The 26695-nt window shown below is 39.0% G+C and overlaps 1 protein-coding gene across 1 annotated transcript in view; it reads left to right on the forward strand.

Annotated features, from left to right (window-relative positions):
* The first annotated feature begins 3529 nt into the window (after positions 1 to 3529).
* The window catches only part of SOCS7 (suppressor of cytokine signaling 7), a 43083-nt gene continuing 19917 nt past the window's right edge, over positions 3530 to 26695 (forward strand). Inside the window, 13 exon segments of the mRNA XM_074261322.1 lie at positions 3530 to 3861; positions 3863 to 3914; positions 3916 to 4098; positions 4100 to 4171; positions 4173 to 4202; positions 4204 to 4473; positions 4475 to 4837; positions 13692 to 13758; positions 16561 to 16665; positions 17134 to 17235; positions 18094 to 18224; positions 18887 to 19055; positions 21546 to 21674. Of these exon segments, the coding sequence (XP_074117423.1) occupies positions 3746 to 3861; positions 3863 to 3914; positions 3916 to 4098; positions 4100 to 4171; positions 4173 to 4202; positions 4204 to 4473; positions 4475 to 4837; positions 13692 to 13758; positions 16561 to 16665; positions 17134 to 17235; positions 18094 to 18224; positions 18887 to 19055; positions 21546 to 21674 (1789 nt within the window). The 5' untranslated portion in view covers positions 3530 to 3745.

Below are 26695 nucleotides of genomic sequence, written 5' to 3' on the forward strand. Positions count from 1 at the left end.
TATGTCATCTTAGTTTTCTAAGAGCAGATCATGTCTATTGATTGATAGCTAATGGGAAACACAATAATGGGGGTTATGATATTAGGTATACAAACCCAGAATATCAGCTGTGTGGTGGGTTCTCAAATTTCAAATGAGAGTGAAGGTTATAGGAATAGCCCAGAAAGAATGCTACAATTATTTTCATTTTTTTGTACCACATAATATTTGTGGTCAGTGTTGATTGAATAATGTAAATAAAAAAAGAGAATAATGTAAATCTATCACTTGGATTAAAAGACATTTTTAAGATAAGAGTAAATTATAATTTTTTTTGTAATTAGAATAATAGTTATTTTTCACAACCCCTAGATAATACTGAATCAAGACCAGAAGTGTGCTGGAGTCAGCTCAAAGTAATTTATGAGAGATGATTTTCAATATGAACATTTACATCCCAGAAATCACCAAATGCAAACATCAGACTTGATTTATTATTTTACTGATTGTCTAGACTTAAGAAAATGAAGGAAAAAATCTTGATAATGTCAATCAAATTTAAAAGTGTATTTAGTCTTTAGAAAGTGTATAAAGTCTTTAGAAAGCTGATTATTAGACGTTTACCAGCACATCCCTGAGTAGACCAATAATGGTTACATTAGAAGAAGCAAAGTTATCTTCAAGCAATAAAGGGAAAGTTAAGCTAAGAGTTAATAGGCTATATATACCCTCTGTTAGGAATATTGCAATGGGTAATGCTCTAATCTTTGGGAAAACTCTTATTCTGAGGGAAACAATGAATGGCAAGTTAAATATAGCACTTTCTGATGGCTATATTATATACTCTACTCTCTTGCTAGTTAATTCATAAAAAACATATATTTAGAATTAGAAGGGACTTAGAAATCATTTAGCCTCCAATCCTGGTAATTTTATAGATGAAGAAACAAGCTCAATGAGGTTACATGTTTGGTCCAAAGTCACACAGGTAATTATTTAGTGACCAAAATGGGTTTTGAACTTGGACACTTTTCCCATTCATCTTTCTACTATTCCACATTCCCTCTGTATATTCACACAAAAAAGCAGAACATGAGCCAGGTATAGCTGTTATTGCTACTGAAGCACTCAAATGTCATCAGAGATACCTACCAAAGGCACACCAACTCTTTACCAATGTTATAGAACTAGATATTTTCTTTTTTTTATTTTTATTTATAACATTATCCCTTGTATTCATTTTTCCAAATTATCCCCTCCCTCCCTCCTCTAGATAACAGGTAATCCCATACATTTTACATATGTTACAATATAACCTAGATACAATATATGTGTGTAAATACCATTTTCTTGTTGCACATTAAGTATTAGCTTCCGAAGGTATAAGTAACCTGGGTAGACAGATATTAGTGCTAACAATTTACATTCACTTCCCAGTGTTCCTTCTCTGGGTGTAGTTGTTTCTGTCCATCATTGATCAGCTGGAAGTGAGTTGGATCTTCTTTATGTTGAAGATATCCACTTCCATCAGAATACCTCTTCATACAGCATTGAAGTGTACAGCGATCTTCTGGTTCTGTAGAACTAGATATTTTCAAAGATTCCACATAATTTTGACATTCTGTGGGTCTTAAAAAGTAAGCAAAATAGCAAAGTGAGCAAAAAGTACAGAAATAAAGAAAATGTATTTTTAATTAATTTTTTGGGGTCCTTAGTCTTTTTTTCCCCAGTCATCAACTAAAGAGGATATTAATGATTTGATGAAGATTCTCTGTTTTCTCCCGAAAGGGAATTTTTGTTACCTGTGCTTTGAATAGACTAAAGAGGGTTTTGATTTTTGGTTCTATTACTTGCTACCTGTGTGGATCTTGGGAATCCCTCTGAGGCTTTTTAAAACATTTATTTATTTATTTATTTATTTTTAGCATCTGTAAATATGAAAGGTTGCACTAGTTTTCTTCCAGCTCTAAATGTGTGTCTGATTTTGTGAAGTACCTTGTTTCTCTTCATGACCAATGGCAGTTAGTAGACAGCAGAGGGAGCTGCTGGGGTCAAGACCTCACTTGGTCACTTTTTAATTGAATATGGAACTTTGTATCTTTAGAGCAAACGGAGTTATCTGGGAGTCAGGAATTCTGAGTTCTTTCCATTCTCTTAGATGTTGTGGGAAAGAATTTGTGAATTTCCTCTCTTTTCGTGATATGGGGAGATGATCCTGGCTTTACTGAATGGAATAGCTTAATCAAGAAAGGCCCTTATTTGGAATTCTTACCCATTAGGTCATCATGATTTATTTGCAGCAAATGCAGGTTGTGGATTTCCTTAATTTTACTTCCTCTAGCATCTGCTCCAAAAGATAGCTTGCGTGCAGTGCATATGAAGGCTGGAAGACCTGCATTTTAAATTCCGTGATACCAGGCATATGTGCATAGGAAAGTCATTAAACTTTTCAAAGCACTTTAGGAACGGTAAATTGCAGTTTATATCTGTTCCATGTCAGGAGTTCCCACACTGATGCATCAAAATAGGGGACAGTGGGAGGGGGAAAAAAAAAACTCCACCAAAAATATTTATTTTTTTTAGCCTCTAATTCTCCTGACTCCAGGATTAGTGTTCTGAAATCTTCCACAGAAAGTGATAGAGCTCCGGAGTCTCCGAATTTGAGCCCAATTCTCACCTCTGATACTTACAAAGTCTCAGCATTCCTAAGGCGTCAATTTCCTCATCTGTGAAATGAGGTGGTTGGATCAGATCTGAGGTCTTTTCCAAAGACAGATCTACAGACCTGGCCAATTAGATAAAAGAATGCTACTTTTAATACTTTCTTTGACTTTGTAAGTCTTTTTTTTTTTTTTTTTAATTAAATATAATGTGTGTGTGTGTGTGTGTGAGACAGAGAGAGAGACAGAGACAGAGAGAGAGAGACAGAGAGAGAGTGAAGTTTAATTTCCAGGGCTATTGGGAAGAGAGACTGGAAGAAGGAGAGATAAGAAAGGAGGAGAGAGAGAGAGAGGAGAGACAAGAGATGGGAAGAGAAAGAGAGAATTGGAGAGAGGAGATAAAAGAGAAGAGTGGGAAAGAAAAGAAAAGCGAAAAAAAGAGGGACAGAAGGTGAGGGGAAGAGCGGGGAAGAGAAGTGGAGAGAGAAGAAAAGGGGAGAGAAGAGGGGAAGGGAGAGAGAATAAGAGAATGAGAATACTGGGAAAGGATTAAAACACGCTGGTAATCGAAGACCGAGTTCCAGTAAGGACGCATGGGATTTTTAGTCTTGAGGGGGGTGGAAGGCAGAAAGAGGGGAAAGTGACGTCAGGCGCTAGGCAAAAGCCTCGGCGCGGACCCCGTTCACTGGCTCGTATCCCGAATACCGATACTCCCACAGTCCGGGCAAGAGGAAGTTGCACTTAGGCGTTGCGGGAGGAGAGCCGGGGAGGAAGGCGTGGCCTGGCCTGGCGCCTCACGGAAGTGACCTTATTACAGGGCGGGGACAGCTTACGGCGGCGGCGCGCGGCTGGGTTCGCGCTGGGCTTCCTTGCAAGTGCTTCCCTCTCCCCCCGAACCCCCGCCCCTTCCCTCTCTCTTGTTGCCTCCTTCTCCTCCTCCTCCTCCTCCGCCCCCGTAGCCGCCGCCGCGCTCGATGAAGCGGAGGCCGCAGCGGCCGTTGGCGCTGTCGCTCCCGCTCCCGGGGCCGCGGCGGGCGGAGCTCCGGCCGGGCCCAGCCTAGTCCCCAGCGGTCGGTCGCTCCGCATCTCGCTCCCCGCCTTCCCCGATGCAGGGGGCCGAGCTCCGGGACGGCGAGGCGGCGGCGGCGGCGGCGGCGGCAGCGGCGGCCTCTTACCGCGTCTTGAGCCGCCTGCTGGGGTACGGAGAAGCGGCCTCGGAGCCGTCCCCCGCCGCCGCTGCCGCTGCCGTTACCGTCGCCGGCCCCGGGCCATGGACCCCCAGCCGCTGCCCCCCGCCCAGAGCCCGGTCCCGCCGCCGCCGCCACCCTTCTTGCCGAGGCCGGGGCCCCGGAATTCCCGGCCGCCGCAACTGATGGTGTTCCGCAATGTGGGGCGGCCGCCAGAGGAGGAGGAGACGGCGGCGGCGGGCCCTGGGCCGGGACCCTCGGAGCTGCTGTGCCCCCCGGCACCGCTGCACCCTGGATCCCAAGGCCCTGCCGCCGGGGCTGGGGTTGGGGCTGGGCCTGGGGCTGGGGGCTGGAGCGGGGTTGGGGCCCGGCGGCGGGCCGCCGCGGCGGCCGCGGGGCTGGAGGCCCACCTGGCAGCTCTCGGGCTGGGGCCGGCTGGCAAGGGCCCGGGGCCCGCCGGAGGCAGCTGTCCGTGTGCTCCGCAGCCCCCCACGCCGCAGCCCCCGCCGCCAGCTGCGGTCCCACAAGCGGGCGAGGATCCCACGGAGACAAGCGATGCGCTGCTAGTCCTGGAGGCGCTGGAGTCGGAGGCCGAGAGCCTGGAGACCAACAGCTGCTCGGAGGAGGAGCTCAGCAGCCCCGACCGGGGGGGCGGGCGCAGGAGGTGGCGGCGGTGGCAGCCGGTCCGCGTCTCTTCATCCCCTGGCCCCCGAGCTGCCGCCCGCGCCCTTCCCGCTGCAGGACCTGGTGCCCCCTGGGCGGCCTTCCAGAATGGAACCCCCCGCCACCCCCCGCATCAGCAGCCCTCGGCGCCCCCTCCGGCCGCCCCTGGGCACCTCCCGCAAGGGCTCGCTCAGAATCCGCCTCAGCCGCCTCTTCCGCACCAAGAGTTGTAATGGGGCCTCGGCCAGCGGAGATGCGGCGGGCAAGAGGCCTCCGGGGGAGTTGGCTGCCTCTTCCGTGAGTCTGACCGACGTGGGAGGCCCCAGGGCCCGGGAGCCTGAGGCGGGGGAGGTGAGCCTGCTGGCGGCGAAGGGGGGGAAGGCTGTCGGCTACCTCTCGTTCCTTTCTCTCCCCCTCCTCTTCACCCTTTTCTCCTCTCTCTCCCCCTTTCTCTCCCTTCTTACCCCCTATTTCTCCTTTCTCTGTTCCCTTCTGTTTTCCTTTTGTACTCCCTCTTCCTCTTTTCCCTCCACCCTCCCTTTCCTCTCTTCTTTCCCTCATCTGCCCTCTCCCCCTCCTTTATCCTCTTCTCCCCCTTCTCTATCCCCCCTCCACACCACTGTCCCACTTCTTTCTTCCCTCTCTTCCCCCCTCTCCCCTTTTCTCTTTCCTCCTTACTTTACTTCCTACTTTCTCTCCTATCTCCTCCCTCTTCTTCTCTCATCTCTTTCCTGGCTTTTCCCTCTTCCTCTTTCCCCCCTGTCTTCTTTCTCCTTCCCTACTTCTTTCCTCACTCTTCCTCTTTTCCCTTTCATCTCTTCCCTCCTTTCCCTAATAAGGAAATTGAGATTCCAGGGACCAGGTTGAATAGAATATTCTCTTATTACCCTTCCAGGACTGTTAGTGAATTACAATAACTGGTAAAGAAATAGACTGAAGTCTCCCCTGCACTTAAGATGTCTCAGTTAGCCAGTAATCCTGGGTGCAGGAACTTGAACACAGGCTGTGGCCTGTTATTGGTTTCTGTATAGTGCTCCCTGTCCTTCCCTTCTGACTTCATGAGTAGTTTTTCTGGAGGTATGGTCTTTTGAGACTGGGGTTGGGTATTCCTCCCATTTCTTCAGAGGTGCTTCTTTTGTGACCTAGAATTCACTTACTTGGTTTATAGTTAGGGTCATAAGACAAGGCAGCTTGAATCCTCTTGAAACTAGGTCAGAAGTTTTGGAAACTTGCTTAAGTTGCCCAAGTATATCATAAGGAATCCATGCTTCTGTATTGGCCATCTAATTGTGGGCCAGTTGATGAAAATTCTAATTTAGAAAAGGAATTTAATTTCTTAATGGAGGCGGAATTTTCTTTAAAAGATATGGTTGACTACCATAGTGTTTATTTAGAAGACTGGATTACTGGTTTCTGTCTAGTGGCATTGGAACTTCTCTTGTGGGAACTATTAATAGGGTTTTACTTCCTGGGAATTGGTTATGTTTTTTTTTCTTTAATATTTTTTAATATAGTTTATGAGTGACATGTTCCTGAGGACATTTCCATTGTACTGGAATAAGCCAGGAACATATGGAAGGGCCTGAAAGTAAAGAAGGCAGGGTTGAGTCAGTAGGTGATGGTCTGAGCAGGAACTTCTGTATAAACATTTGGTATTGTCTTTATCTTACTGAAGTTAATTTTTTCTAGGAGATAGGAGCATAAGGTTGATTTGCAATCACTTTTGAACAGCCATGCTATCTGTTCCCTTTGGAGATCAGGCCATACTTGTTTCTAAAAGAGCTGTTAGTACATTTTACCCCTTTACTTGAGTGAATGTTTGCCCCTTAAGTGTCTTTAATGGATTAATGATGGGAACTGAGGTCTCTATGTGTGGCTGCTGAAACAGCTTTTTATGCACTTGGCACTCTATCTACTAGTGAAAATTAAATTTTCAACAATGGTATGGGTTCGTGGGAGAGTTAAGCAAAATGTAATGACATAAGATAGTTTGCTCATGTTTTTGTGGTTTGTAAATTGCCTTTGTTCTTTATTGACCAGGGCTTGGGTCTGTGATTTCAGAATCTCCAAATATGAGGTGTGGCGTGAAATTAGCTGCTATATCCAACAGATTTGAGAGTAGAAAATGCATATACAGTTACATGGCTTTTGCCTTTGGTAGCAGATTTTAATGACCTTTGGGTGTTCAGGCTCCAACTCTTCACAGTGAGCATAATGAAGATTTCTGCTACAAAGCAAATTGTTCAGCAAAGAGGCTTAGTTCAGGATACCAGAGAATTAAGGTTTTTGGTCCAGGGACTTTCTGACAAAGGTATCGAATGTGAACATGTCCAGCGTTATGCAGTGGCCATTTATTTGGGGGAAATGCTGAATTGATTGGATTTAAGAGGCCTGAATTGAATTCCAACATTAGTTTGGTAACCTTGGGCAAGCTCCTACCTCCTTTGTTTGCCACATTTCCTCTCTCTAAAATGAGAGGCTAATCTCAGCCCCAACATCTTGTGCTGTTTGGAAGAAAAACTAAGGATCTGATTGCAGTAGAAGTTAAGTCCTTTTTAAGTGCTTGGCTGTGGTGCTGCTTGTCATATTTCCCATAGCTTATGATGTGCCAGTCTTGCTGGCAGCCTCACAGCTGTGAGAGACTTGTTAAAAGTCTGTTCCTGGTAGCTATGATTTCTATAGATCTTATTAGCCAACTCTCAATAAGGCCTTGTTAGGGGAAGGGAAGTAAGTAAGGTTATATGGTTTTGAATCAGTGAGACCTAAGGATGGGTCTTTCATTTTGCTATTTGATGGTTGGATTTAATTATGGGCCTGTGTTTTCATTGGGGCATAGTTTGTTTTTTTACTGACCCCTGGATATGTTTGCCAGTGTCTCTTCATTTCCTTTCTCTCCACCCCCTCCCCTCTCACTTGTCTTATAATAATTGACTCTTGCAGCTACCACAAGCCATTTCACCTGTCTTAGCACTTCTTTTAATATCCTGGCACTAAGCAACAGCTTTAGCTCTTAAAAATGCCTTCAAAACTGCTGCATGGTTTTGCCTCCTTGCATCCTGAGACCTTTGTGTTTAGGATCAGAGTCTGCTTAGTGAGTCCAGTTAAGGTGAGGAGCGAAATGTTAGGCTGGGATTTATATTGTTATATTGGAATGGGAATAGCAAAGCTACTATATATGGTCTAAATCTGGATAGAGCATTGTTTCAGAAAAGCCAGAGAAATATCCTAATCCATTTTAAAGGTGTTGAAATGGTTGTCCTTTGGTTTGGAAGAAGGTATCACTTAAATATCCTGTTAGCCTGGTCCTGTCTTTTCTGACTTTCCTAAATTACCCTCCAGTACATACACATTTGGAATTTGGTGTCATGCTCATGGGCATATTTCTAGATTTAATTCCTTTAGGAACTAGTTGATACCATTTTTGACAATCTCCAAAATCATGGCATTGAGGTGGAAGGTGAATAGAGTTAGCATAATTATACTTTTTTTTTTTTTTTTTAAATGTAGGTTTGAGGAAAAGATGCTAATCTGTCATACCAGTATGGGCTCTTGCTGTCACCAAGAGGCCTGAAAGTTGTTGAAACTATCAGATTTCCTTGTAGTGGTTGTTGACCAAAGATTCTTTTTCTGAATTCAAAGTGGTTTGATTTTTCACCTGCAAAAATTGTCATTTCGGTTCTGTCCTGTTGATCCTAAAGCTGTTTATGTCATCTGCATTATGGTTATATCATCTATCATCTCATATCATAGATGACTTGAGAAATTTCTGTCCATGTATATCTATAAGTCTTAAGGTTTTCACATCCAGAAATTACACACCCCTATTCTAAAACTCTAAAATTTTGACCCTTCCTATTTGATTTTGCCTGGAATTGGTTCATAACAGTAATTTTTGAATCTGATCCTGCTGAACAGAGGCTTTTGTGTTGGAATTGAAAATGAACTCCAAGATTTTTGTACCTTTTTGTGTTTCTGACTCCGTTTGCACTTATTACTTCATAAGGGATCAAGAACTCCTAAGCTATAAAGCTTGGAGGTTGATATGTGACAACCTAGTTTGGTGATTATTTTTTATTGTTAATTTTTTTTATTGTTTCAAACTTGACAAATGTAAATAAACAAAAATCTTTATATGAACAGAAAAAAGAGGATTACATATGAAAATATGAATTTCTTCCATGTACAACTTTTTTAAAAGTATATATTAAATTTAATCCAATAAATCCAACACTGCCTCATGTCTCGTCTGATTCTCCAAATTTCTTTCTTCAGGGAGTCTGTAGAGGATACCTTCCCACACTCAACTCCTTTCACTTTGCTTTTATAGATTATCTTCCCCTCATATCAGAACATAAAGTCCTTGAGGTCAGGGACCTTCTTTTTCCTTGTATTTATATTTCTTGCACTTACAATGATGCTTGACACTTCATAAGTACATAATAAATGCTTATTGACTTCTCTTTATATCCTTCTGAACTTCATTTTGTGTAATTTTTAAAGCAATATTTTGTTGATAACTTTTTCTGTTTCTTCCGTCCCTTCCTCTCTCCTTCCTTCCCTTCCTTCCTTCCTTCCTTCCTTCCTTCTATCACTTTTAGTTTTTCCCTCCCCCTATAAAAACCTCAAACCACTTGTATTATTAGTAGAGTCAAGCAAAACAAATTTACACATTGGCCCTGGCTGAAAATGTAGTCTTCTAAATATTTCTTTTCTGTACCTCTAACCCATCACTTCTATGCCAAAGAGTGGGAAGAGGATATTTCATTAATCTTTTGTAGCTCTGCTTCATCATTTTATAGAATAGAGTTCTTATTTCTTTTAGAGATATTTTCCTGTATGATGTTGTATAGACTGTTCTCCAGAGTCTTATTACTTTACATCAATATTTATAAAAGTCTTCTAGTTTTCTCTGAATTTATCCTTTTCGTTATTTCTTATGGCCTAATATTTCATTGTGTGTACATACCATATTCATCTCTTCCTTCTTCAGTTGATGAATATTCTCTTCATTAACAGTTTTTTTTGTTACAAAAAAGTGTTATTTATTTATTTTTTTTTTTTTTGCACATGTGGATTCTTTCTTTCATCCTTTGATCTCTTTGGGGTGTCCATCTAAAAGTAGGTCAAATGGTATGCACAATTTAGTAATTTTAGATAATTACAAATTATTTTCCTGAATGATTTAGATCATTGGTTAGATTAATCCACAGTCCAGACCAGTACATTAGTGTTACTTTGTCCTATATGTTTTTAAGAATATTTTATTATAGTTGTTGATAGGACTTCTTTTGAAAACTGTCTCTTCATATCCTTTATCCATTCCTTATATGCCTTGGATATTGGACTTTTACCAGAGAAATTTGCTGCAAAGATGTTTAACCATTTACTGTTTCCCTTTGAATTTTAATTAAAAGTCTTGATTTTGTAAACTTGGGACAGATTTGTCCATTTTATCTAATAAGATCCTCTTTATTCCTTTCTTGAGCAAAACCTCTTCCCCAGTCATGTTTTTAAAAGGTATCTTCTTCCAATTTGTTTCGGATTTGATTTTTTTTTTTTTTTTAAATCTGGATTCTGTTTCAGTGTGTAACATTGTGATATGTGATATGAAACATTAGTCTAAGCCTATTTTTTCCAGACTGTTTTTCAGTTTTTCCAGCAAGTAGTTTTTGTTGAAAATTGAATTCTTATTAAAAAATTGAATTCTTAACTCAGTAGTAGAGGTCCTTGTGTTTTTCAAACACAGTGCCACTATATTTGATTGCTTCTAAGTCTTGTGTAGTTCATTCTTGCCATTGATCAACTTTTCTGGGTTTTTTTGACTTGTTTATTTTTCAAGGAGAATATATGAGATGTTTGAGGAAATAAATGGAGGGTTAATGAAGGAAATTTGACTTTCACAGATAACTTTTATTTAACCATAGATAAAACCTTGCATTGGTTGAATCTATGCTGTAACACTGCTTTTCACCCGCTCTTGTTTAAAGCTATGACATACTTAAAAATTTGCTGCAACAAAATTAGTAATTTGGAGTCATTTTATAGTGTAGTGAGCCTATCTCTGGTGAGTACTATCCTCTGAACTTTAACTTCCAACCTGTTCAACCAATTCATGTACTGCCCAGCTGAATTCTCACATCTGCCTGCATACATGCTTGATTCTTCCCACATATTTTCTCTTCTTGGCAGGGACATAATGACATCGCTATGCATCCTAGCACATTGCTTAAATGATTTCAGGAAGTAATGGACTGGGAGGGAATGATATGAACAAAAATGATTTGTGGGAAAAGTCTTAATTAGGTTGCTGATTCATTATCATTGGTTCCCAAACAGTACCTCTTTTACCCTGGATGATCTTTGATTAGAGGGGTTTCCTGGAGACATTTACTAGGAAGTGAATTTTTAGCTTCTCAGTTGTTTATACCTTCCTTAGTTATGGATTCCCTTCATAAGGGAAATCTCATTAGGTGAAATTGTTTGGGGCTTTTGAATGACTTCGCCTAAGCTTAAGTACACATACTCTTTCCATTCCAAGATTGCTGATTTCCAGATCCTAGAAATTACCCTCCTCCTCTTCTTCCTCTTGGTTTTTAAAATGTGGAGGCAGGGATTGCTGAAGTGAGAAGGCCTCCGCAAGATGTGTGCATTTTGGGTACTGCCATTCCTCAGGGTTTGGCACCAGAGAGACTATAGTCTCCAGCATGGGCAGATGGCAGAGTAATGTAGTTTTCTTTGGGAAAAGGCAATTGGCCAAATGACTGAGGTGTGAACCTTTTGAAAGGCCAATGCTTTGGGTTTCTGCTTACCAAATTTAATGCTGTGTCCCTAAGTTATTTTTTAAAAAAATCATTTTGGAAAGTCTATAGTAGACTTAAAGATAGATGTCTATTCACCAGAGCTAAATCTTCCTTTAAGGAGGACTACATATCAGAACTGAGCTTCAGACAGCTATAGGCAACATGATAAGCGCTGCTTATCAAAGTTTTTTGGTTTTTTTAATACAGCCAACTGAGTTATCCAGTGGTGGATTGTACAGCATGTGCATCAAATCAAGAGTGTCTCTTCTTAATTACAGGGAAGAATCAAAGAGTAGGCAGGTTGTGGAAACTAGACAGCTTCTCAGTTTTCCTCCTTAGGTCTTTGCAGTATGGCTTCATTATTATGCTTTGGGGATAGTGGCATCTGTATTATGTTGTTTAGGACAGTTCTTGGTTAAAGGAGGCAAGGAGGCAGTATTCCTTAGGCTAGTCTATGTGGGCTGAGGGGAACCAACACACACACACACTCTCTCATTGGAATGGATGAACACTCAATGTAAGAGGTGGCATTTGAGCTGACCTGTGAAGGAAACTTCGAGTTCTTAGAATTCTTAAGTAAGGCAGAGGTGTGTTCTTGGCATGGGGACTCTTTGCAAAAGTGTAGAAATAGAAGATAAAATGTGTATGAAGAACAAGAAGGCTATTCTGAATTTAATTGTATTTGATCTTCGAAGTGCTAGAGAGCTGCTGGATTTTAAAAAGGAAATAAGCATGATTTGAAATGTGCTATAGAAAAAAAAATTACTTGTGTGTAGAATGTGTGAGAGGGGAGAGACTTCTTAAGTAAGGGAGACCAATTAGGAAGCTCTTGCAGAAGTCAAGTTAGGAGGTGGTAGTGGGTGTGATTAGAGAGAAGAGGACAGATGGGAGAGATGATGTGGAGGAATCACTAGGCAAGATCTGTTATATGCAAAGCTCTGAGTTGGTTGCTGGAGAGAGCAAAAACAAAAAAGGAAGGGGGAGGGACACCTGCCCTGAAGGAGCCTTATGTTTTCAACTTTTTCAGCATCTGATTCCCCTAGAACTGAAAACTATAATACTCCCCTACAATTCTCTGTGTGTATGCATGTGTTAAAACCAGCATAGATTTGGGAGTGAGCATTTAGGAGGAAAAGTAAACTTACTTCTTTGGCTTTGTTGTCTTGAAATTCATTTACTAACATGAATACGTATGCAAAATGAATATAGGTTATTTCTAGGAGGTAGGGAGCAGCTGGGGGAATCAGAAAAAAGCTATAGAAGATTTTATTTAAACAGAGTCTAAGAGGCAGAGGAGAAAAGCAAACTGATTCAAGTTAGGATTTCTCTTTATTAGAGCCTTCTGGAATATTCTAGTTTCTTATTGAGAAGCCAGGTCTTCTAGTTTTTCTGTGATGTTTCTCAGGAATTTGTTTTCAGATTGGAACCCAGGTTCTTTAATCCTCCTGGAGTAGAGGATAATGTTAATGAAAAGCCTTAGTACCAGGAAAGTATTTGAGAGAATAAGAGCAGTAAGGGTGGGGAAAAGATATGGTTTAAGGAAGAAAAATTAAAAGTCTAGAAATGGAATTATAATAGGCTTTTCTCTTCATTGATTTTAGTGAAGTAGAGCAAGGTGAGAATCCTTTCAGTGTGAGCAACTGTTAATGATAGACAGGTGATGAGATTTTGACTAGATTCAAGAAAATGCCTATTAGGAGAAGTTAAAGGAAAGGGCTGCATCTACTGGCACATGCCATCCTTAAGCAGTTCAGAGGACAGGAATTGATCTCTTTGGGTTCTGGACCATGCCCAGCTCACTGTGGGAGCTCACTTGTTAATTGATGCTTAAGATTTTCAATTTGACTGCTCTCTGGGGCCTTTCTTGAGGGCTTGGAGACCTCCTGGTTTATTTGTGCAAAAGTAGTTGAGAACTACATGTGTCTTGTGTAGTACTGTACTCAAGTCTAAACTCATTCCATGGGTGTCTTTTAAGCTTTCCAATTCTAACAGCAGTCCCCAGTGGCAAAACCGATGCTATGCTCTGGCTTCCATTCAGGTTTGGAGCCTCTTTCTTGGCTCTCTTATGAAAATTGACTTTGAGTCTGATTCCTTCCTCCTGAAATGGATTTGCTAATTACCACTCAAGGTATTTTACTCTTTTAATGTGCTGGGGTATGGATAGAGATCCAGAGGGATTTCTTATTGCTTTGTAGCCTATTGAATTCTGAAGCCAAATCTATTCAAAAGGCTGCTTAATTATTTCATTTCCCCACCTTTTAAATTTCAGGCTTTTATTACAAGATTCTTACCAACAGTGACTAGGGATTTCTTTTGTTTTTCGATGTATCTGAAATTGAGTTTTCCAGTGAGTTCAATGCATAGGTTTTCTTTCTCTCCTCTCATTCTTTTTTTCCCCTCCCAGGAAACCCAGGTTGACAAGAACTCAAAGTGCCTTTTCTCCGGTCTCCTTCAGCCCCTTCTTCACAGGTAAGCCAGGTGTATTTGTCATTCTGGTCACTTTTTCTTTCACTATCAATATCTTTTAAGTATCCTCCCTTTTCTCCTACTGCCACCACCCTAGCTTGGGCCTCCATCACTCCTCACTAAAATGGTTGCAAAAATCTCCTATTTGGTCCTCCTCTCAAGTTTCTCACCTCTTCAAAAATCTCTACTAATTCCCTATGGACGCTAGAACAAAAAACACATTACTGTGTTAGATCTTCCAAATCTGGCTCTAGCTTACCTTCCCAAGTTTATTATACAGTATTCCACATTAAATGTTTTGTAGCCTAGTTAAATTAGCCTTGTTGCTATTCCTTACATGAAACATTCCTTCTCCCAGCACCATGCCTTTGTGCAGATTGACCACCAGACCTGGAATTACTCCTTTCTCACCTCCACCTTTTGGATTCTCTAGTTCCATTCAAAGCTCTACCTTCTTCATGAGGCTTTTCCTGATTTGCCTGTCTAATACCATCCCCTACCCCATTATCTTATGGTGTCTTTGTATATATTTTCTTCTTGTATGCATACATGTTGTTTCCCCTGAAAGAATGTAAATTCCATGAGAAGAGGGACTTTATCATTTTTATTTTTATATACCCAGGGCTTAGCTTAGTAAGTCTGGTTTGTGATGAGTGAATATTTGTTGATTGATTGCTGACAACCTAAAAGGAAGAGTGGATCTGAGATCTGTCACAGAAAAACCCTTCTGGGTCAACCATGGAAAGGGCTGTTTTTAAGGTGTTGAGTCTATTTTAGAATTTTAGAACTGATTAAATCCAAAGAATGAATGCTTGTAGCTTAAGGTTAAGAGTATTCACCTATAATTAGGGAGTTTCCTCCACCCCATGTTAAGCATAAATTCATTATTATAAGGATTAAAACATGTGAATTGCCAACTTAAATGATTACAGTGCAGAAAACAGCTATTGGAGGATCCTATAATCTAAGAGCATAGGTGAGAGCAATCAATATGTGCAAAACTCCAAGAACTACTACTTAAACTAGATTAAAATATAATGGGAAAGGTTTGATGAAATAAAAATACAAGATAGATAATATTAATTTTCTGATTTTCTAAGTCTACATGTGGCCCAGAGTTTCTGTTTTGCTTGTGATACTACTGCCTTGGAATAGCCATATATTAACCAATAGTAGACTGAATTCAGGATTATGTAATCTGTTTTTAAAGACTTCTGGTAAAGGGGATTACATAGTCTTTATATATTATTTGCTTTGTGTCTAGCTGCCTTTCATACATTAGAAGGGTTCTTCTTGTGTGTAGTGTAAGTCACCGCTATTCCAGCTTTAGCAGAGAGCACTCTTAGAAATCCAGGAAGGGATCTCTGAACACCTCCTTGGTTTGAGTGAAGAGGCTCTCCAAAGTCAGTATGCTTTTGTTTCTCAAGTTAAGATGATGGTATTAGCTAATAGATATTAAGATGATAGGCTTCTATTCAAATAACCTGTAGTGATGGATGTCTTTATCAAAATAAAGCCATAAATGTTTGTGGTTTTTCACTTTGTATTGAGTTTTAGTGAGAAGGACTGACTAGTCAAAACCTTTTTGAAATTTCTCTTTCTGAACTATATTTTATACCTTTTCTTAGAATAGTGATATGAAGAAAATATCAGAATTGGATAGTAGGTTGTTTACCTACATATTTGAAATGAAAAATAATGTCACATTGCTTCAGGTGGCAAATTAAATAATACATATTTCTTTCTATTAATTATAACCTCCTTGAAGTTGGGAATGCTCAGATATGTGTGGATTCCTAAAACTTTATTTTACATGCAACCTTGTAAAAAATGACTTATATTTAAAATTCTGGACATCTTTGTTCTCATATCAGTAAAATAGTTGTTAGTAGTTGGATTCTTGGTGACTGACTTGATTGTGTATGGTACTATATGGAGCTACTTGTAGATGCTGCTCTTATTGTTTTTCAGAATTTTTTTCCTGCTTGGCCTCACAGGCCTTTCTGGTTCCTATAAGGTGGAGAGAAGTAGGGAAGATTTCTTATATTCTTTTAATCCTGATAGAAATATTGACTACTGTTTCTAATTAAGGGATTGAGTTTTCTTTACTGAATGAAACCAACATCCTTTCAAACAAGATCCCACGGAAGTGTTCTTGTCACTACTATGACCTTTGACTGGAGTGACTTTTAAGGTTGTAGATACGGTTTTAGATTTTTGGATTAATCTGAGAGTTTTAAAAAATGATGGCAAAGTGCTCTGTAAAAATCAGAGCCATCTAAAAGGAAATAATTGGGTTGAAGATTTGGGATCTTTACCTTTGTTAACCTTGCCAGTATTTTTCTAACTAATATTTTCTTGGCCCTTTTTCCTATAAACTTAATGCAAGTGTCTTATTCTCTAGGGAAGAACTTTGCAGGTTGATACTGATTTGGCTCAGGAGTCTGAGAATATGAATTGTGATAGATAAGGGATGTGTGTGTATGTGTGTGTGTCAGGGTGTGTGTCTTTCTCTTTCCCCCGAAGTTAGATAAGTTATTGATAGAACCTAGACTATGTTTCCTACATGTTAGGTCAGTTCCTCAAATGCCTCTTATTCTGTGCCTAATATTTTAAATAGATAACCAAATTTAAAATGTATTTTGTTAATAAAGTGAATTTTGTGTAGTGAAGACTTAAGTTCTACACAGTAGGCTTTGGACTTTTCAAGAGTTGTGGCCTATCCAACCATCCTTGACTTTTGCTTGCTTTTGATCTTCAGCTCTGCTTTCTGTAATATGCTTGCTCCATGAATCAATCCCTTAGGTGAAACGGTGTCACTTGTGGACGTGGACATTTCTCAGCGAGGTCTGACCTCTCCACATCCTCCAACTCCCCCTCCTCCTCCACGAAGAAGCCTCAGCCTCCTAGGTACAGTGCTTCTCTAACTCTTCACTCTTTCCTGCCCTTTGGGAGGCGGGGTGGAAGGAGTACTCAAAAGATAAGTTCTACTTGAGTAGAAAGCAAATGAGCCTTTACTAGATTCCCAAAATTAGCTTATTTGGTTTCTTCCCTATTCTTCTTCCCTTCTTTTGTCTTCCTGAAGCGGAAGTTCTTGCATGGTGTGGTACCCGTTGCTAATGTATTGGCTTGAGTTTTTCATTTTTACCCTACCTTGGATCTCTTGCCATTGAGTTACTTTAGAAATAGAATCAATATCTTCCCAAATACATTCTACCCAAATCTCTCCCATTCTGCATTCAAATTCGAGGATCTGCTTTAAAGGCAGGATGAAGGATGAGCCCATATTGCTTTAGTTAGGTGTCTTGTTGCTTGCTACCCTCACTGCTTACTCTGTTCTTTTATTTCTGAACTGCTTGCTTTTGTTCTCTCTTCTAGATGATATCAGTGGGACGCTGCCTGCATCTGTTCTAGTGGCTCCGATGGGGTCTTCCCTGCAGTCCTTTCCCTTGCCTCCACCTCCTCCACCCCATGCCCCAGGTCAGCTTAGCTTTAGTGGCAAGATTTGAGAAAATAGGGCATGGGTATGAATAATCCTGGGTAGGGAGGGAGGGAATTTGGGGTGAAAATGTGGGCTGGCTCTGGGGTTGAGTGGAGGAAGGGAGGGAAATTCTATTTGAAAAATCTAAAACTATTAGAAAACTTGAATCTTGCCTTCCTTGGCTAGACTAGACCACTAAGAGTGAATCTGAGCTATCCTTTCTTTAATATTTTCTTTTTGTGAGTGAATAAAATTTTATTAGGAATTGGGGTCCCCTTATTGAATGACCAATTTGTAGTTGCCCATATCTTCTCTTAAAATAGTGAAAGGGCTTTATAAATAACTGATTATGAATAGTACTGTGTTTTTTCTAAGCTTTTGGTTTTTACTGCAGCCTTGTAAATAAGTATCAAACTTTTAGCAGTCAATACCCACTTTTGCCAGCCTACTAGGAAATACAATGAATGAATTAAACATTCTTTTCTACTTGCCTGGCGTAAATTGTTACTCTCCTTGGGCAAGTAGGCGAGTGACTATTTCCAAGGCTGTTTTACCTGGAACTTTACCTCGATGTGGGAGAAGTTGGAATCTGCTCTAGGCTGGTGAAGTCCCTGAAGTAGTCACCTTAGTCAGGTTAGTGAGTTGCTCCCTTGTTCTTCTGGTGGGGTAAAAGACCCCAACCCATCTTCACTAGCCTTCACAGCTCACATAAGCCCCCACAGCTTTCTTTTGGTCCATCCAGCTCTCTCCTGCTTTGGCTTTTCCCTTTTCCAGCTTAGCCTCTAATGCTTTGCTCTCCTCCCAGAAATTAATATCTGTTTTGGGGGTGTGAACAGATGACCTCTGTTGCCCTGCAGATGCATTTCCCCGGATTGTACCCATCCGAGCTACTGAATCCCTACATAACCAACCTACCCAGCACCTTCAGTGTCCTCTCTACCGACCTGACTCTAGCAGCTTTGCAGCTAGCCTTCGGGAATTGGAGAAGGTAGGATTGTGTTGGGGACCAGAGGTACCTTCCTTTCCATACTCCAATTCCATACCCCACCAGTGGGGTGCCTACTCTTACTTGGCCTTTCCAATCTTTCCTTTAGGTCAGGGGTTTTTAACATTTTTTTGTGTTAAAGGCCCCCTTCATAATCTAGTAAAACCTAGAGACCTCATGTTTAAAAAAAATGTTTTAAAATACATAAGATCCAAAAGGAAATAATTTATGTAGAAATGCAGTTATCAAAATATTTAAAAGACAAGTTCAAACTCCATATTAAGGACCCCTGCTTTAGGAGAAGGATGGTTTTCTTTGCCCCATTTCCTTATAATTTAAGTATAGCTTACTCTTGTAAAGTCCAAGGAGAAGGGAAGTTAAAGACTTTTGCATGGTAGAGAAAGTCTTGTTTTTGGGTGGGAGAGAAGTTATTTAAGTAGCTGGATCACTTAGTCAAACATCAGTGTTCTTTAAAGTGAAAATACTAGAATTACTCTCCTGGAATTGTAAAGGTCCAAAAAAGGGGGGGCTTATTATCTATTGCTTATGAGCAACATATTTAGCTGCTAAAATGTTTTGAGGAATTTTTTTTGGGGGGTGGACTGTTTAAATAGTTTTACCATTTCTCAATTCTGTTGACCAAAAACCTGATTTTGTCTTGGTAGTGTGGTTGGTATTGGGGGCCTATGAATTGGGAAGATGCTGAAATGAAACTGAAGGGGAAACCAGATGGTTCCTTTCTAGTACGCGACAGCTCTGATCCTCGATATATCTTGAGCCTCAGCTTCCGATCCCAGGGTATCACACATCATACCAGAATGGAGCATTACAGAGGTAAGAATAGATGATATTCTCCTGTGAAGAACCTTGGAATCCACTGTTTTAGAACTGGAAAGGCCTCTAGAGGTGATGTTGAGGGCCCAATAGTCAGTGATCTTTTTTTTTTTTAATGCTGAGGCAATTGGGGTTAAGCGACTTGCCCAGGGTCACACAGCCAGGAAGTGTTATGTGTCTGAGGTCACATTTGAACTCAGGTCCTCTTGACTTTAGGGCTGGTGCTCTAGCCACTTCGCCACCTAGCTATCCAATGATTTTTGATCATTTCAATGTCTGCTGTAGATAGACTCTTGCACTAGAAATTTTAGGCAGCGGGAGAACATGTAGTGTAGAGAAGTACAAAACATGATCCCTGCCCTTGAGAATTTATAGTCTATTCAAATTCTTTGCCATCCTGTGCTGTTTTGTGTTAAGATCTATATACTTTTAATACTTCCTTTCAAAGTTTACTGCCTGGGATAGCGCATGTCTGAGAGTTTGAGTGGTACCCTTATTTCCAGATGGCCATCTTGCTGTCTTATTTATATAGGGGAGAAAGAAAAGGATGATTCTGCATATAGGAAGGATAACAAAAGAGACTGACATGATGGGAGCAAATGTCAGTCATTAGAATAAATGCTTGGGGGGAGGGGAGATATATCTAAGGTTTCTTACTAACTGTTTCATGAGTAGGGGAAAATAAACGAAATTTGTCAGGGTTCTTAGTAGAATGAAGATGATGTCCCCAGTGTTTTGATTATAATTAAACTCAACCTCTAAAACGACTTTGCTATTAGTATTTCTGTATATCATATGAACAACATAGATGTACCAGTTTTTTGCTCTGATCTCCTGGTCTATTCTAAGCCTTTTTTGTATAGTATTCTTACCAGCTCTTGTTTATTAGCAGGGTGATCATAATGTCCCTCTTTTTGAGGGTCATCCTTGAAGCAGTTTAAACAGAAGTCCTCTTCAGGAGGTAGGAGGAGAGTTGCCAAACTCTCTCATGATCAGGTGATACTTATTTCTGTATCTCTGATTAAGTTTTCGTTTTACTCTTGAGAAAGTTGGATTTTCACATTTTTATTTAGTCTGTGCTTAAAGGATTGTAGTGGTAATTGAGATTTAGCCTTGTAATAAGCCCTCCATCATAATAGCTGCATACTTTCCAAGGAAATGGGAGTATACAGATTCTTTGAGAATGTCACTTGATCACTTAAGTTAATGACCTGAGCTTTCCCCTCTCTTAGTTTGGCCTAATGGAGCTTCTCATGCCAGGCAAGATCTATCTTTATACTGTTCCTGAGCACTTTTCTGACAGGAATTGGTCTTTTAGGTCAGCATGAACTTATTCTTATTGTTCTCTAGTAGTCTCCTCTTCCCCCTAAGGGCAGAAGGGGGAGGAGGAAGGAACTTGATTCCAAAGGCTTGGGAATTAATTGGTGTAACTGAGGTCAGCTGCTGCTTTTTTCTAGCTGTTCTTCAAAAAAAATTGCAGAGCCAAGCACTTTGATAAACGAATGAAAATGACAAATGACTGGGCCACAGGAAAAGTAAAGAGATAAATGTTTGACCTTCACATTCCAGGTAGGGAATATACCAGTCACAACCTTTTTAAATGCTTCTCCAATTGCTTTTCTTCTCTTCCCCTCAGATACTTTTCTTTCTGGAATCAATAGAGTTTTTAATAGAAATTTTTTATGTCGCTTTTAGATATCAAATTTGCAGTAGAACATTTGTTTTTCTCTTTAAAGAGATACCTCGAATAGTGAGCCATCTCATCAGTGATTAGTATCACTTTTTAGGGCAGAACCTTTTGCATACTACTGATTCCTGCTTTTAAAAAACACATCCAGAATGTTGACATTCCTTCTTTTCATTAGTATCCTAAAATCTTAAGAGGAGATCTTTGTAATGTGCTAGGACTGGAAAATCTGTAGGAATGAGAAGATTGCAAGTTCACAGCTTTGTCTCTTATCTATTTCTTGCTTAACAGCAAGACAAGTGAGATCCTCGAAGATTAAAACTTTTTTTTTGTATCACTATTCCTGTCTTTACCATTATTTTAATTATTTATTTGATGAGTGGGTTCTCTAGTGTCCTGTAGTAGAAGGTAAAGCCTAAAAATGAGTTTTGAATGGATAAGGAATTAGGGCCTTTTCCAGAGGTGATTCAATGCTGGTCATTAGCTTTCAGAAATTGTGGGTAATGTGGCTCTTTCCAGAACCTTTGTAATCTTCTAGTATCTTCAGTATGACAATATCCATAGCCTTTTTTATGTCTGACTTGACTTAATCATCTTACTTAGTATAGACTATTACTTCAGAATTGCCATTAGAAGCAGTGCCATTTTCCTAATGTTAGGAGTAAAAACAAGGAGGCTTGGCATTTTACAAGCTTTTGCCTTGTTAGATATTGCCACATATCCAGAAAGATTCAAGACATTATTATGATGCAGAAAATCTCCATTTTCTTCTGATATGAGTTGTTTTCACTTTCTGATGATAGGAACTTTCAGCCTCTGGTGTCACCCCAAGTTTGAAGACCGTTGCCAGTCAGTGGTGGAATTTATCAAGAGGGCCATTATGCATTCCAAGAATGGGAAGTTTCTCTATTTCTTAAGATCACGGGTTCCAGGTAAGATTTTAATGTCTTCTAATTGACTTGGGATATGATACTGCCCTATTTTAGGTGGTTGTTTTTTTTTTTTTTTTTTTTTAATTTTTACTTATTTTTAACATTGATTTAAAAATTTTTTTGAGTTCCAGATTCTCTCTCTCCCCCATTCCTCTCCTACCTATTAAAAAGGCAAGCAATATGATAAGTTATACATGTGAAGTCATACAAAATATATTTTCAAATTAGCCATGCTGTATCCAAAAATAAATAAAAAGTAAGAAACATAAAGGAAGTTAAAAAAACTTCAATATACGCTCAGATTTCATTAGCTTTATTTCTGGAGGGTGGATAATAATGGGTCCTTTGAAATTGTGGATGATTATATTAATTAGAATAACTTAAGTCTTTTATAGTTGATCATTGTTACAATATTGCTGTTACTGTGTATGGCATTCTCCTAGTTCATCTAGTTCTGCTCACTTCATTTTGCATCAGTTTAGATAATCTATTGAGGTTTTTCTGAAGCCCTCTTGCTTGTCATTTCTTATATGAAAAGGTATTCCATTACAATTGTATACTGCAACTTGTTCAGCCATTTCCCAATTGATGGGTATTCCCTCAGTTTTCAGTTTTTTTCAGGTTTATTGTTTTTGATTGAGATTGTTATAGCAACCATTCTTGCAAATGTCAGGTGCCAAATCCTTTGCCCTTTTTTATTACTGTCTTAAACTGAGGATGAATATCTTTGGTCATCTGATCATATGAATGAGAAAACTGTTCCCATTTCTGTTGTCTAGGCAGTTGGTGAGCAATTGACACTTGATGGTGGTCTCTTGTTCGCTGCCTTAATACCTCTGGGTACTTTTTATCAGAATTTAGTAACATACAACCAACTCTGTAGGATTAATCTGTGCCAAAGTAGAAAAGCAGGCAACTTGCTTAGCAAAGCAATTGTGAATGTTAGGAAAGCCGCTTTTAATTAGAGCCTGCTACAATTAAAACAAACCACTATAATTTCTGCCCGGTCCCTTTCTAAACCCACTATCAAACAATAGATACTACTTGTAACTTGCCACCCTATGAGCAGTGACTGTATAAAGATTACTCTTCATTTGAGGAATCTCAGCAATTCCTCATCTTTTGCTCCTTGTCATCTACTTTTCCTATACCCTAAATTGGGAGGTGACAGCATAATCCTAAGAAGGAAAGGAAGTAATTTGAGGGGAGAGGATACAGCTTTAACACATTCACTAGAATAATGGGGGGGGAATCTATAGAATTTAATTCAGTTTTTAAATGAAGGTTTTATGATTCCTTTTGGGACCAGCAGTAGCATATGAATAGGGTTGGAATGAAGAGAATGCCGAAGAAAAACCTTAGGTAGAATCGTAGTTATAGGATTGAGCCAATTTATTGGAATGTTTGAAATCCTGAAAATTTACATTCTCACTTCCTATGGTGGTCTTTTCATATTTGTTAAAAGCGAGAAGCTTATAGTTAGGACTCTGACTTCCCTATTGAATTGCTGCTGCTTCTTATTAGCATTACAGAAAGATGAGATCTACTTTGAAAAGGTTTTAATTAGAATTCTCAAAATGATACTAAAATTTTGAGCTCAGAATAAAGTGTTGATGATAGTCAAATAAGGAAGTGGAATCTAGACTAAAAAAAGGAGATTTTTGAGAGGAGAACCCAAAGATCGTTGTGTGAACTAGGTAGACACAAGAAAGGATGGATTTCTAGAAACAATTGAGCAATTGCTATGTATGGGAGATCTTGAAATTACTATTAGAAGCAGATTGAGAAAGGCTATGAAGATTTTTTTATAGAAACCACCTCCTTCACAGTTAAATTTCACTGGGGTAAAAAGGGTAAAAAAGTCTACTTTTTTTCTTAGCTACTGCTTGCTGCTCATTTTTGTTTGTCTTTGTAATGTGGGCAGTATGTGAGTTTAGCTTCCATTTCCATTACTGGAAACGCTACTTAAAATGCATGCCTTGCCAGTTCTTGTTGAGGGAGAATTATTGTTACAGAAAATATGACCTTTTTTTTTTTTTAGTTGATAGATGATAATGTTTAGGTTTTAGGATTCCCTTTTGGCAGGGAACCAAAATATGATGAGGTCTAGATTTAGGGTTGTCAGGGAGCCAAATGATGAGATTAGGGATTCTGGTGATTAAGGAGTTAAATGATGAAGTTAGTAGCAGGTTTGGGGTTTAGGGAACCAAATGGAGAGGTTAGGCTTCCCTACACCCCCTTGGGAATTTGGCACATTGATAGGGAGTTGTGGGAACCCCTTTCTGGTGGCGCAGAGATTCTCTGTAAAAGAATTTGCAAAGCTGAAAAAACTAGACTTTTTCAGACGTTTATTATTGGCATTAGGAAGTTAGCCTTTGCTATGCATAAACAGAATAGTGGAGCAATCCTGTAGAAGAAGAAAAGTCTTATTAGGGAAATAGGTGAGGATAAAGAGAGGGTAGCACTGGAAGAGAATATTATTCTAGCAGGTAGAGGTTTCTTTGGCATAGCATGGCATGTTAGCTCCTCTGCAAAGAGAGGGTTTAATTTTGGCTCTTTTATAACAGGAGCTTTGGTTACAAGTGAGGCCTGCTCCATGGGGGCTGGGCTAAAGTGGGTGAAGTTCCAAGTTGGCTCTTTTTATCCACAAGCTGGATTTCAGCTTGAGCTGCAATTGAGAAAATCTTAGAGTTGAATAGGGTTGGAATTCTCTTGTTTAGGACTGAACCAACCCCACCTAGGTAACAGAATGAAGCTGTTTATCTTGTTTCCTTTGGGTGGGGTCCCACAGATGCAGGGTCCAAGTAGAATCTCTCCTTCAAGGAGTTTTAGAGAGTTTCAGGGTCTCTTCTTCATTGATAGTGGGGATAAATGGTTTTATTGGTAAATGTGAGAGGACCAACGAACTGAAAACTTGGCTGATCTTATAGATAAAGCTTATAGAGTATAAGTTTATGTTCCAACAATCGTGTACCAAATGGTTGAAGCTCTGAAGTAAGGCCGCTTATATAGTTAATTGCGCCAAATAATGGCCATATTATGAGGAATGTATGAAAGTATGTAAGTCAGGACAAAAGTTTCCATAAAGAATGGTTAAACATGGCTAGAATATCCACATTCAGTTGCCCAATCTTTTTTCTAATTTTGCCCTTTTGTGGAGGGAGAAGAGAATGGTGATGAGTCTTGTGTAGAAGAAAAAGAATTAAATTTGTTTATGCACAACTTTTTCATTTTCATGTAATCATTTTATCTTCTGTAATCTATCCTTTGTTTGGTCTTGAACTTTTCCGTTTCTTCATAAAGCTGATAGTAATTTTCTCCTTGTTTTTCTAATTTGTCTGTAATGTGATCTTTTATATATAGGCCATATATCTATTTGGCACTTTTCTTGGAATGAGGTATTGGTCTCAATCTAATTTCTTTTGTACTGCTATCCAACAATTTTTTTTTTTTTTTTTTAAATCAAAGAATGAATCCTGATTCTACTAGCTGGGGTCTTTGTGTGTTTACCAACATAAGTTGGTACTCAATGTATTTTATCTTTATCTTGGGTATCTAATAGCTTTTTACTCTTTCTATTTTTTAAATCAGTACTAAATTGTTTTGAGATTTACTGCTTTGCAGTATAGTGTGAAGTATGCAACTGTTAGTCTCTTTTGTTCTCACTTACTTTCCTTATTTCCCATGAGGTTTTTTACCTTTTTTTCCCCCTCTATGTGAATTTCATTATTATTTTTTCTAGTTCTATAAAGTAATCCTTTAATAATTTGGTATGGCATTGAATATATTTTTTTGATTAATATTGTAATTTTTATTATATTGACTCATTCTACCCTTGGGCAACAAATATTTTTCAAATTATTTAAGTCTTTATTTTTCTAAACAGTGCTTTGTTATTGAATTTATATTGTTCTTATGTATCTTGGTAGATAGACTCCCTCCCAAATTTTAATACATTATGAAATAATGTTAAATAGCATTTCTCTCTGTTTATCTTCCTATTGGGTTTATTGACAGTATATAGATATGCTGATGATTTGTATGAATTTAGTGTTGTGTATAATTTTTTTCTTTTTGTGCCAAATAAAAAGGGTTAAGTGATTTGCCCAGAATTACACAACTAATAAGTCAAGGCTTTGGCTGTGGTCAGATTTGAATTCAGGTCCTCCTAACTCTAGGTGTTGGTGCTTCATTCACTAGATCACTTCATTGCCCCATTTTATTTTATATTCTGCAAGTTTGCTAAAATTCCAGTGTATATCATATCATCTGCAAAGTCATAAAATTGCATTTCTTTTTTACCTATGTTTATTCCTTTCTTTTTCTTGTCTTATTGTTATTGCCAGTATTATTAATACTAAGTCAAATAAAAGTGATGACAATGGAAATCCTTATTTCATCCCTGCTTTTGCTGGAAAGAATTCTTGCTTATCTCAGTTGTGTATATAGTGGCAGTTCTTGGATTTCATATATATACATTATCATTTTAAGGAAAGGTCCATTTAGTTCTGTGTTTTCTAGAATTTAGAAATGGGTATTGTATTTTTCAAGATTGTTGTGCATCTCAATATTTTTTGGTCAATTTAGTTATTAATATGGTTGGTAATAGTTTATAATATGCTGTTTTAGCCTCTTGGCTAATATTTTATTTACTTTTTTTCATCTATGTTTATTAAGGATATTGATATTTAGTCGTGTTTTTTCCCCTGCTTTGACACTTCCAGGTTTATAAATCAAGATCATATCTATGTCAGAAAAATAATTTGGTAGAATCCCCTCTTTTGCTATTTCTGCAAACAATTTGTGTGATATTAGGAATTGTTTTTTGAATATTTCATAGAATTCAGTAGATCCATCTGACCTTGAATTTTTGTCTTTAGAAGTTTATATATGGATTATTCCTTTGAAATTGTGTTATTTAAATTCCCTATTCTATATCTGGATATTTTATATTTTCATAAATATTTTTGTTAGTTTTATTGGAATAGTTGAGTAAATTGTTTCTAATTTCTTTTATTTTT

This window comes from Sminthopsis crassicaudata, chromosome 4 (genome assembly GCF_048593235.1).
Source record: "Sminthopsis crassicaudata isolate SCR6 chromosome 4, ASM4859323v1, whole genome shotgun sequence".
NCBI lineage: Eukaryota > Metazoa > Chordata > Mammalia > Dasyuromorphia > Dasyuridae > Sminthopsis > Sminthopsis crassicaudata.